This window comes from Charadrius vociferus, unplaced genomic scaffold, assembly GCF_000708025.1.
Source record: "Charadrius vociferus isolate BGI_N301 unplaced genomic scaffold, ASM70802v2 scaffold151, whole genome shotgun sequence".
Classification (NCBI taxonomy): domain Eukaryota; kingdom Metazoa; phylum Chordata; class Aves; order Charadriiformes; family Charadriidae; genus Charadrius; species Charadrius vociferus.
The window spans coordinates 757,023-769,841 of NW_009646933.1; the positions used below are offsets into that span (position 1 = coordinate 757,023).

Consider the following 12,819-nt stretch of genomic DNA (forward strand, 5'->3'; position numbering starts at 1 on the left):
AACCTCTCACCTCACATAAGAGTGGTCTGCCCCAAAACAAGTCTTCAGTGCTGTCAATACAGAAGCACATCTGGATACTCACTCCTGCTGTCCAGAAGTGGTTAAAAGAACATCAGCAAAGCAGTCAATGACAATGTGAAAAGCCAGAAGAAACATCAGGTTTACAAAGGGACAGAAACTTATTTATACCCAGTTCCCTCATGTCTAGCTCTAGCTCTGGAGAATCACTTCCCCAAAGCAGCATAATATGCTTCATTTAATATATAATAAACTCTAATCAACCTGGTCCACCATACTATTATTGCCTAAGAAGGTTACCATTTTTCTCCCTCACTAAAGTCACCAACAAAAAAACAACTTAAAACACCACCCTCCCACACTCCCCCATCCATCATATTATGATCTCAAAAGCAATAAAGGTCCATCTTGGATTGATGAAGTTCAAACCAAACAGTCCACTAACCCTGGTTTGAAGGGTCTGAGAGACCACATTTACCCATCAGTCCCACTCAGAGCCAGGATTGCTTCCTTTCTTTCTAACAATTAGCTTGGATAGAATAACTGCTGTGTCCTTTTGAGGGCAGAGACACGATAACATGCTCTTTTCTATTGGCTGCTGTAGCTCTTGCAGTCCATCCCAGTCGGTGCTGGTCAAGTGTATGGTTGCGAAAACCCCTGGACTGGAGGCATCATCCTTGTTGCTTTGCTTATCTCCTCTCCACTTATATGTTTACATGCTGCAATTGGATCAACAGTGGGGATGTTTGCAGGTAAGAAATATTTACCACAGTAACTTTTTAACTAGGGTATCTCGATGCTAGCCATTACATGACTCTGTTCAGACTTTAGAGTGGCGCAGGCTTCGATGTCCTTGGGACAACACTCCCATTTTTGAAACTGTCTCTAAATTTGGAAGGTCTTACTGAAGGTCACACAACATGGTGAAGGCAAGAACAGAAGCAGATTTTCTTTCAGCTTTGAATTTGTTATGAGATTTGTAAAACAGGCAGGTGGTTTGTTCCACCTTGCTTAACCCTCCTGCCATTGGATGTGATGAATCCCATGGAGATGATGATAGACACCTGGAGGAATAGTTTCAGAACTGATCTCTTGCCACCACAAGCGTTTTAAATTACCAGCATATGCAGATGTCTACCTCAGAGCTGATCCGTCAATGAAAAGAGACTTTTCTGGGATGCAGTTGATTCTATCCTGCTGCAGATTTGTAAAAATAGCTAAACGAACACCACTCAAAATGGCCTGTCTCTCCACTAACCAGAGAAGCAATCTTAAATTAAGAGAGATTAATCTGACCCTTGAAGTTAGACAAGATTAATGCCACTTATGCAACCAACAGTAATAAAAAAATATGATTGAACAAGCGTAGTCTGAGACAACAACCTTGGAAAAGGCACAGTCATCCAACAATAAGTTCTCTGTGCTCTGAAGCACTCTGTACAAGACATGAGCTGCCTTATATTTGTGTTTTTAAACAAAACTATCCATTATTTGTATGGTTAAGAACATTTGGCAAGGTTTGTACAGGTCTGATATTTAATCTAGAAGAGAAAGGTCAGGGGAAAGTATCTGGGGATAAACGTAGCGATAAAACAGAAGACAAATGAGGACATTATACCAGGAAATGTATTAATCTTAAGAGTGACGTGACGGTGGCCCGTGCATTGCATACTGTGCTCTTCTTTTTACTGGTGCTCCTGAAACCTCTGAGAAATCCTGCAGAAGTTCCTATGAGGTCAGCTTTGGGGCAGACCCTTGGCTCCCAACAGAAACAATGGAGTGACCACATGTAGTATCTAGACCACGTCTAGCAAAGGTCACTAGGAAGAGACAGAAAACCCTGCTTACTCCCACAAACGGCACTCAGTTGTGCCTCTGGTATTCAAGATCAGGATACTCATGAGGTTTAAACAGTACGTGTGAGCACAGGTTTCAGCAAGAAGGATGCCAAGGTGAGAAGGATCCCGCTACACTCTGGCTGGATCTCCATCTGTACCTCTGGGGGACTAACTGCAACACCCTCGGTGTATACATAGGAAGTTTTGCCTGAAAGAAACCTTTGAGACTGGGCCAAATTCCAACCCTAGGGACATTATCAGAGCTCCAAAATAATGAGCTTCATGCGATTTCATCCTTTTTCTTCTCGTGCATCTTATGCAAGTGTGAGCATGGGCAAATTTGTCTAGATGTCATAGGGAAGAGATGACAGATTCCCAGCAAGTGATGGGTCCTCCTGCAGATATCTCTCATACCTAACCACACAGCCTTGCCTTTTGTCTTGCAGCACTGAGCATTGCATCACCATTTGACAGCATCTACCTTGGCTTACACAATTACAACTGCGCACTTGCGTGCATTGCAACCGGGGGCATGTTCTATGCCCTGACCTGGCAGACTCATTTGCTGTCACTTGCCTGTGGTATGTATCTTTTACGTAAAGGGAAGAGAAAAAATGATGCAGCCAGGAAGACCACAGGTAGTACAGGTTTCAAATCAAATACGACTCTGCTGCAAAACTGGGTCCTATGCAAGAGCCATTTCTGTGATGGCATCAGAGTTGAGCTTGGATGCACAAGCTGCAAGTGCAGAGAGAAGGGCCTACAAACATCTAGAAAGGGTGGAAGTACTGTTTGTGAAAGGAGCACAAGCTGTGCCATGAGCAGAAGTTTAACAAATTAGCAACCCAACAGATTTCATAGAAGTGGCCTTTTCACAACTATATGTATCATTAGAGGAAGTGTGTCATAGGAAGAGAGCTGTTGCACAAGGTCCGTTTAAAACCCAAAGGCCCCATCTCCAACAGCAGCCAAAACCAGACTCTATGTGAAGAGCTTAAGAACAGTGTAACACATATAAAATACCCATGAAGATTCACCCAGCCTCCAACCATTTGAATTTCAGTAGTTTCCTGTCCTGAGCACAGTTTTGGGATTGCTCCACAGCTTTCCCTTCCTTAACCTTGTCCTTGAGTGCCTTATCTCCTGCTTTGCCACCTCTGACGTCCTGGGGCCAGGAGGCCCACTGCTAACTGCTTGTGGTTTGAAGCCACAGGAGAGACAGTGGTGGAGAATTTCTGTAATCCCCCACTGCACACAGGTCAAGTTGTGCCAATTGATAAAAGAAATACCACCAGCAGCTGTTCTTCATTTACCATCCATCTCGACAGAGCAGATAGGACCCAATGTAGTCCATACAGCCAGACGCAGCATTGGGGCATTTTACCTTATTGTTGAATTCTAACATTAATCCTCACATCAGGTAGCTGGGAGGATATTTTACTGTGTATTTGGACAATATTACTATTTCTAATAGTTTCTTTGGGGAGATAAAAAATATTTGCCTCATCTTAAGCTGTCGTTGGTCTTCTTTTCTCAGCGTTATTTTGTGCGTACTCTGGAGCAGCTCTTGCTAATGCCCTATCTGTGGTAAGTTGGGGGGGGGAGGGGGAGTGGAATTTATAGGAGTTTTTTGTTTGTTTGTTTTAACTGTATTTTGATTGTTTACGATACAGTGTTAAGGAAATGCCTCAAAATTCTCTCTGTCAGTTTTGACCACATTGAAATGAGAATGCTGCAGCCAATGGTGGGTCCGGTACAGATTCTCTATCTGTTGAATTCTGCACTTGCAGACTCTGATAATAAGATTTCAAAGACCTTTGGAGCATGTCACCCACAGCAGGATTGTGCATGTATATGTGAATCCCAGCAACGGCAAGCGGTTTGAGATGCAGTACTCAGAGACAATATCTTTGAACAATTTCCAATGGTCTAAATTTTTCCTTGCTTCTTCCAAGATCTTTCTCTCACCCTACCCACAGATATTATTTAAGTTTTATCTGGATATGAGAATTAAAATCAGGGGGGAGACTGTTCTCTTAAAAACAAAATTGTCATATCTGGACAGACCAAGAAAGACGTGAATCGAGAAACGCCAAGCTTTGCTTCTTCTTTAAGATCTGAGAGATTAAAGCAAAACCATATTTTAATAAAATTGATTTAGTAACTTAAAAGAAAAAAGAATTTAGAACTAGCAGCTTCATACACTAAATGTATTCATCTGGCATCCACTTGGTACTGTGTAGGTCCCTGCAGATGGGTTGCTTTGTTAAGCACACCTGGTTTTGGGATGCCTCAGAAAAAAAAGAACATTTACTTTTTCTCCTTATGATCTTGTTTTTGGCACACCCTAAGTCAGGTCAAGAGGTACGGTCACAGAACAGGACGGAGGGTTGGATTCGATGCCAGAAACACATGGGTATTGAGGACAGTTAATATGGCTGAATTGTTCTCTCAGTACATGACATTTCACAGGACTGTGAGGGTAGGATTCAGCTCATTTATTAGAGAATTTAAATGTCTACATGTGAGCTGGGTGTCTTGGCTTTCATTACAGCCAGCAGAGCTCTGGAGCCTGATTCAGTTGCTTCAATATTGGTACCAAATGCCATTCTGGCCAACAGCTGCATCTCTAATAGGACTAAGGTTTCCAATGTGGGATGCCTTACATAGCCCCGTACATTTCAGACAAACTAGCTACCTCTTTGTGAGCAACTGTATTGACATTTAGTAGCAGAGGAGCTTCCCCGACCTCTGGTGACCAGCAGGAACCTAGCTCACATGTAGCCCCCATGTATGCTCCTGCACCTGGGCATCTTCCTCTGGATCCAAATGGGGGATGCTGTATGGGGGTGGTTGAGGAATCACAGAATAGTTTGGGTTGGAAAGGACCTTTAAAGGTCAGCTAGTCCAACCCCCCTGCCGTAAGCAGGGATATCTTCAACTAGATCAGGTTGCTCAGAGTCCCGTCCAACCTGACCTGGAATGTTTCCGGAGATGGGGCATCTACCACTTCTCTTGGAAGACACGTCCTGTGTCACACTGTCCTCAGGGACAGCACAGGCTCTCCCAACTTCTCAAATGCAAGAATTTAGCAACCAGCAGAAGTAAGCCAAGGGAACATGCAAAAAGAGGTACCAAAAGGCACCTGTCTGTCTGTCCTTTCCCCTTCCAGCTTGGGCTGCCGCTCTGCACCTGGCCTTTTTGCTTCTCCGCACTTCTCTTTTTGCTCGTAAATTCAGACAACCCAGCCATCTACAGAATCCCTCTCTGCAAAGTCACCTACCCAGAAGCCAACCGGATCGACTACCTGAGGATGAAGCGAAGGGCATCGGAGAACAGGAGAGAAGAGCAGAAACGAAAGGAGCAGAAACCCTCCGGTGACTCAAAAATAAGCACAGGAGGCACCCCCCTGTGCACCCCCAAAACCCGCCATGATTACTGATTTCAAATGTCCATGAGTGTATAGTTTTGGGGCGGTTTTTCATATGCTAGCCAAGCACATCATAGCCACAAACACCACCTTCGGCAGCAGTGAGCAGGCCGGGGATTCGGCTCCATGCTCTGGAGGAAACATGATTTGCCCTTGAGCTAAGCTTTCCGAAAAGCACTCAGGTAACACAATAATGACTGTCTTATTCATCCAAGTTAACATGCTGTTAACTTGAAAGTCACCTCTTATCAATAATAATTACAAGAATAGGCAGAAGAATATTAATGCTGACAAGAGGCTGCATTTAATTTCAGACATGTAATTTAACAAAATAAATATGCTGAGAAGGTATTGGTATCTAATAATAATAAATAATGTAAGACCTACGTCAAGAGCTGCACTTCAAATTAAGAACACGTATATCTGAAAGCAGAATAAACAGACTGATCTCTTCCTTGCTTGTGTCCCATCACTGTCTAACCCTCTTAATCCCTCTTAACAGCTACAATACACACAGGTAAATATTCTTACAGAGTGCATACTATTTTTGATGCCAGCTCCTGACTCCTCGTTAAGTGCCAAGACAATGAAGGTATGAGTATATATGCTTTATCAGACTAGAAAAGTGACTAGCTAGCAACGACCAAACATTTTCCTTTTCCTTGCATCATCTTCTATCTTAATAGAAGATCTCTCTCCTGTTGAAGGCAGGATGGCAGCTCTGAATTCCTACACACATCCAGCGGGAAATAGGAAAGCTTCACGTACAGAATGAGAAAAATATTTACTGCTGATGGCAGTAACTGTAGTTCTTTCTCTGCTCTTCCTATGGGAACAGTTCTCTTGCACTAAGCCACCAGCAATGAACAAGTCACAGGCTCCCCTTGATGTTTGTTGGGTGTCAGACTAGGGTCTTCTCGTAAGTCTTCAGTATCTGACCTGCCCCAGAGAAACCTCACGAGGCATCATCAGAGTTAATCACATGAAACTGAGGACCCTCCTGCCAATATTCTCCCCACAGGCTGGTTTCTAACAGGCTTAAGGTGCAAGGAGGACATGGCCACTTTATGCTTCTGCCAAGTCTTTACCAAAGGGAACAGAAAATTACCCTAAAAAGGTCTTTTCTTGGGAACCTTTCCCAAAACCTCAGTAAAACAAGCCTGACAGAAAGGCTTCCTTGTTCTAAAGTCATGTCACATGGTCAGTTTAAAATCATGGATCCAAAGGACTCGAAGATTTAAAATGCAAAGAAATTATGCAACCACAAACATTCAGATCAGATGCTGTCCTTAATGTGGGGCTGTGGCACAGATTCATTTGACGGTCTTTGAGCAGATGGGACCCCAGCTCTCACCCAGTACACGGACCTTTTTAAAAAAGGGTGAGCCTGGGTGCTGCTCACAGGACTCTTCGTGCCGTTGTGAGCAAAAGACCAGCAGCACCAGCAACTGCCAGTTCCTCTAAACCTTCCCTAGAAGGAGCATCCAGGATTGACATCAGCCTGGAAGACAAAAATATGGTGCCACGTAAGCATCTTGAGGGGCTTTTTAAAAAGGTTAGGCCATTCCAGAGACTTTAGTAGGTCATACTTCCTCCCTCAGCTGGGTGATGACAGATTTGAGATTCCACCTGGCAGAACCAGCTTACACATGCAGGTAAGTCCAAATTTCAGTAGCCAAGACAACCCCGTCATTGAAAATTTAGGGATCTAGTGAGCTTTGTAGCCATTATAACCTGGTCCACCCTCAGACCTGAGCACCTGTGTCACACCTGTGTCCCATTTTAGACCTCTGGCAAACCTCTGAACCTGACCTTACTCCAGGAAAGCACTGAGGGAACGAGCTGGTGTTCCCACATGCCACAAGTCTTCTTGGAGATTAATGAAAGACCAAGAATCCCATCAGTCTGCCTGATCTGTTAGCCATGACACTTTTGTTAGCCCAGGGCAAACTAAGAGGGATGGGAGTGAGCACAGCCCGATACCTGACCTATTTCTAATAGAGGGAAGAAGATTTGACAGATGTACCACTGCAGCAAGCAGAAAAACAGATGCACTATGGTGGTCAAAATCTCCCATGGAAGTCCCAGCAGCCCCCTGGAGACACTGAGCTCTGACAAGCAGCAGGAGCCCAGAGGCACAGGTCTATTTCTGTAATACAAGAGATGAGAACCACTGATTTAGGAGCAACAGATTGTTTGCAAAAAGCAACCCGTGGCCCAGTCAGTGGATGAAGGCAGTCAAGCCCTAAAGCTATCACAGAGGACTGCTCCAAAGGGACGTACGGTCTCAGCCAGAGCTAAAGGGTGTTTTTCGGCTGCATGTGCAACTGCTTATTCCTGCATGGTGACTCCAGAAAAAGCAAAGTAACCATCAGAATCATAGAATAGAATCATAGAATCGTTTTTGGTTGGAGGAGACCTTTAAGACCATCAAGTCCAACTGCTAACCTTGCACTGCCAAGTTACCACTCAACCATGTCCCTCAGCACCACATCTACAGAAAAGGTGTCAGCAGGCAGGGAAGAAAGTGTAGAGCCCTTTGGGCCATGATGCCAGAAAACCAGTGCTAGTAAAAAAGCAGTCTCGTATGGTCCCTACGGACTGCAAGATCAGGGACATCCCAATGTTCCTGCTCTAGAGAAACAGAGAAAGGCAGAATAACACATGAGGTGATACATAGCTGCCTGAACACCTTCCCTCTGTAGTAGTCAATGAAATACAAAGCACACACAAACTAGCAGGACTCATTCATCTGCTCTGCACAGTTTAATTTAGCTCATACACAATCCAGCATCAGAGAAAGATGCAAACAGAAGCAACACAAAATTACAAAAATACTATAATAGAGTCAGCTAAAATAATGCCAGGACCATATTTTTTAAGAAAAACCTCAACTCTGGTTAGTTATGCCAAGCATATTATTTGTTTTTCTTATAAATAAGAGTGAAGTCCAAGCACAACATGGCTATTGGAAAGAATTTGTCATATAAGAGCCACTGAAGACATTAATTCCTCAGCCACAAGCAAATCCAGCCTGAAATCAATTAGTAAAGCAATTTTTAGAGTTGAAGCCATCCATAAAAAATAGGGTATAAACAGCTTTATTAAGTCTCTAGCTAATCAAAAGATTTGAGTAACTATAGCCAGTACTAATAATTCTTGAAAACAGCCAAGACAAATCAAGTGTCTGCTGGAAGGAAGCAGTAGGCAGTAAAAGCACTAACTGAAGTTACCAATGGTAGCCCCGACAGCCTGCTGTCTATCAAGTTCTATAGAAAATCATCATTAAGAGAAAGAAAATATACAGTTTTCAATTGGACTAATAATTTTTAGACAGTTCCCAGAGATCTAGCATAAAACAAATGTGCCCATAAAAAAAAAAAAAAACACAGAAAAGTCTAAAAACTAAAGCCTCTTCTATAGCCAGAGCAGTCACTCCGCCCAGCTCAAATGAAATAAATATTCCTGTACAAATCAAAACCTGGCCTAGCACTTGCATATATAAAAACAACCTCCTCAAAATGTTCCTTCAAAATCTGAAGAGCAGTGGTAAATGGGAGCAGACTAAGCAACACGAAGGAATTGCAAGAAACCTCCCCAGTAAACAGAGAAGACCATCTAGGACAATAGAGTCCAATGTAAAAACTACATACAGCATGTGTGTCTAAGAAAAATGCTTACTTTATTGCTCCAGGTGTCATTTTTCGTACTCTTCTATTTGCTCCTTACCCCCTGAAAAACAAACAAACAAAGAACCAAAATACCAACAAAAACAAACAAACAAAAAAACCCCCCTAACTTTGCTTTTTGATAGGATGTTCCCAGCCCTTCTCACATAGACATAGGTGCTTCTGTCCGTAAGACTGGTCACAGAACCTCTTACAGAAAAAGCTGAGGCAAGTGCTTTAGATGTCCTGGCTCAGGTATTGATGACTCCAGAATGACTTACCTGTTAATTACTCTTCATGAACAATTAACAAAGCTGCACTGAGGGAACGTGGAGGGGAAGGATTTGTCTTCTCAGTGGACATCAGTGGTAGCAAAGGTCAGAGCCATGCTGCTGTCCACACCACAGCATCCTAGTTGTTGGAGCATGACATTTACCACCTGATTCCTTCATCTGATGACCGTTTTGGAGACCCCCTCACATACTACTGGGGTCCAGAGTAGACAGATGCAGCAGTACAGAGGGAGATTAGTACAGGAGACGGTGCATTCTCTCAGCCCAGGGAGGACACCTAAAGCTGTAGGGCTGGAAAACCCACAACCATGCTCTCAAAGAGCCATGGGGTGAAGCGGCTGCAGTGCTGTATGGGGAGCAAGAGCCAGCAAAGCGCAATGAGTTAAAGTCTGCTGCCACCCAGCAGGTTTCCTTGTTGGCCTCCACTCTTAATCAAGCTGCCAGAGCTGCTCTGCAGCAGAGCCCCGGGGCCCTTCCCTTCTGGCTCTGTTCTGCTGAGAGCTTAAAATAAATATTGTTGTTTTTTCAGCCCTTCTGCAATGTCAACACCTCTTCTTCCCATACCTGCAACTACAGATCGGTACAAACAGGAAGGTAAAATTGTGAGACACAGGGAGAGCAGGTTGGATCCCCCCCAGACCCCAGGCAACCAGCACCCTGACAGCCACCAGCAAATATTGGGGAGGGCTTTCTGCTCCAGAGGGGTACTCCAGCAATGCAGGGCCTCACCACAAGCTGAAAAACCCAAAACTTTACAACATGTAAAGCCAGGTTGGATAGGGCTTTAAAACAACCCACTCTAGTGGAAGATGTCCCTGCCCATGGCAGGAGGGTTGGAACTAGATGATCTTTAAGGTCCCTTCCAACTCTAGCCATCCTATGTTTCTATGACTCTATGTCCAAATAAAATAAGCCCTTAAAATCTCCAGCTGCTGGGAAGTTGCTCTGTTTTGTCCATGCCAGATATCTCCAGTCTGCAACGATAGACCCATTCCCCAGCACTGCAGACTGACTCGGTTTTTTGTAGATCGCATTTGCCAGGGTTACAGAAATACCACCACTCTGAGGGTAGGAACTGTTTACCAAACACTCTCCCCTCGATTCCCCTTCAACAGATGGGTGTGTTTTAATTTGGAAGATGGAAGGAGTTCAAACAGGAAACAAACCCTTGATTGCAGTTGATTTTACAGTTCTCACAGGGTCTTTTACAAACTCCTGCAGCTGTTGCCACAGCTGGAATTCATGCATCCCCGTGGCAGGATGAAAAGTCCAGGGATAACTGTGGGAAGAACTGTGGTTCTTCCACCACACTTCCCTGGGAATGAGTTTGGGAACCTCCGACTACAGCTCAGCAGCTCCTGAGCGCACTCAATGCACCTCTGTGCATTCAGCAGCTTCAGCTGTCGTGGAGCTGCATCCTCACATCCTTCTCCAGGTACAGCTCTTTGCATAGAGAGTTGAGGCAGACCCGAATTCGTGCTCCCAAAACATGCAGCTTCATTCAGCACAGCAGAGGTGGAGCACCAAGAACACGTGGACCCATTCCAAAAACATCCAACTACCTCACCTACATAAAACTGCGGAGGGGTACAGGCTGCGTAGCGCATCTCAGCAGCTGCTAATCAAATTGTGCCGGGCACAGAACTGCGAAAGGCAAAGACAGAGACATCCCTGACCCGTGCAACTAGGATGACCTGCAACCTTTTTCCCTTCACTCCAGGGCACGCCAGCCTGCACCTGACCCCTCTTCTCCGCATCTCCCTCCTCTCAACTGAGTGCTGACAGCTCTGTTGCTCCATCACCCACAAATCTCCGCTCTGCAAAACCACTCAGCCAGAAACCAGAAACTCCTGGCTGTGGAAACAACCAGAAAGGCAAAGATGATGACAAACTATCAGGCATCAATGGTTTCTTACTGTAGTTGAGTGAGCGTATTTCATTTGTGTAAATTAAATCCTCTTTAGGGCATTTTCCATTCCCAAAAATTGAGTTATCCAGCAGACATGACTTTTTTTTTTTTTCCCCCTTTCATCTTCTACAAAATGTTCATCTTTGCTGCAAATGGATTTATGTCTGCTTGTGTGTGTGCATAAAAATGCTGCTCTGTAGTACTGCTTACAAAAACCCATAAGCGTCTACAGCCAGTGTAACTCTACCTCTATCCATTGCACTGATTATTAATTTTCAGTTGTTCTTGCTGTCTGGTGGTTCATTTCTGGGTGCAGTCAGTCCTCTTGCCCTTGTGGATCAGAGCTGCAACCCATGCGATGTACAGCACCTTCCACTTCTATTAAGAACTACTCGGTAAGAGAATAGTAATCACTGGGATTTATATGCTGAAAGAGTTTCTCATTGGAACTATTATAAGTATTCTGCTTTTTGCTGAGGCCCAACACTTTCATCTCCTACAACACATAGGTTTGTGAGAATGGATTTTTTCCTTGAAAGCAGGCATGCCCTGGGTGAGACGCACACCCCCACCATCAGGGCAAAGGAAGGGGAAAGGGCGTGAAACGCTGCCAAGCTGAGATTAGATGCAGGGGAGTTAAGTGAGCTGACTCTGAAATCGCAAAAGTGGATGAAGCAGCAGAAAAACACCTTGCCTACTGTCATAAAAATGAGGCAAGTTTGGCCAGCTTTGTCATTCTTATGGGGATCCTGATGTCTTGAGGTAGGTCTGGAAAATGAATCTCTTTAGATTTGGGCTTTTACCTGGAGCCAGAACAGGAGAGGGGTTTGAAGTTGAAATTTAGAATTGTTTGAATTGCAGGTTCCTCTCCAGTCCTGAAATAGAGGAATACAGTTAACCTCAGGCTTCCAAAACCCTGTAGCATTTCAGGATGTTTCAATACAGCTGATCCAGTCTACAATGCTGCAGATGACCAGAAAAACAAGCAGCCTTGAGGTTCAGACTCATGGCATGAAGCGGAGAGCTTTGTGCACCACTAACTCCTGAGAAACAAACAGGATCACGCCAAGAGCCAGACTGGTACTCCCTCCTCCAGGACAGATGAACACAACAGGGAGAGAGGAGATGCTCTGAAGGTGTCTGAAGCTGAAGACAACCATACAAGAGGCCAGTGTCTTCCAGCAAAAGTGCACATTACCTTGGGAGCCAGTTGGTCACAGTAAGTAGTTGGAGCTAGGATCATGATGGTGTGAAGAATGATTTCCAGTAGAGGTCCCATAGGTGCTTGCGACTCAATCTCATTTCCACAAGCATTCAGGCCAGCCAAGAGAAATGGCCAGTGTTGATAAGTGCTAGTGCAGCCTGGAAAAAGGGCAGGGAACACAAATCCAAACAAGGGGACCCAACCAGATGAATGCACCTGGCTTTTCTTGGGCCTGGTTTTCAGAGAATCACAGAATGGTCAGGGTTGGAAGGGACCTCTGCAGATCATTTAGTCCAACCCTGCCACCAGAGCAGGGTCACCTACAGCAGTTGCACAGGATGGCGTCCAGGCGGGTTTGGAATGGCTCCAGAGTGGGAGACTCTCCCACCTCTCTGGGCAGCCTGTGCCACTGCTCTGCCACCCTCACAGGAGAGAAGGGCCCCCCCAGGGTGAGATGGG

At 44.7% G+C, this 12,819-nt stretch overlaps 1 protein-coding gene across 1 annotated transcript in view; it reads left to right on the forward strand.

Annotated features, from left to right (window-relative positions):
* The window catches only part of SLC14A2 (solute carrier family 14 (urea transporter), member 2), a 41,106-nt gene that overhangs the window by 6,342 nt on the left and 21,945 nt on the right, over positions 1–12,819 (forward strand). Inside the window, exons 5-9 of the mRNA XM_009894751.1 lie at positions 623–770; positions 2,303–2,437; positions 3,394–3,443; positions 5,029–5,284; positions 9,777–9,841. Of these exons, the coding sequence (XP_009893053.1) occupies positions 623–770; positions 2,303–2,437; positions 3,394–3,443; positions 5,029–5,284; positions 9,777–9,841 (654 nt within the window). The remainder of the gene's footprint in view (positions 1–622; positions 771–2,302; positions 2,438–3,393; positions 3,444–5,028; positions 5,285–9,776; positions 9,842–12,819) is intronic.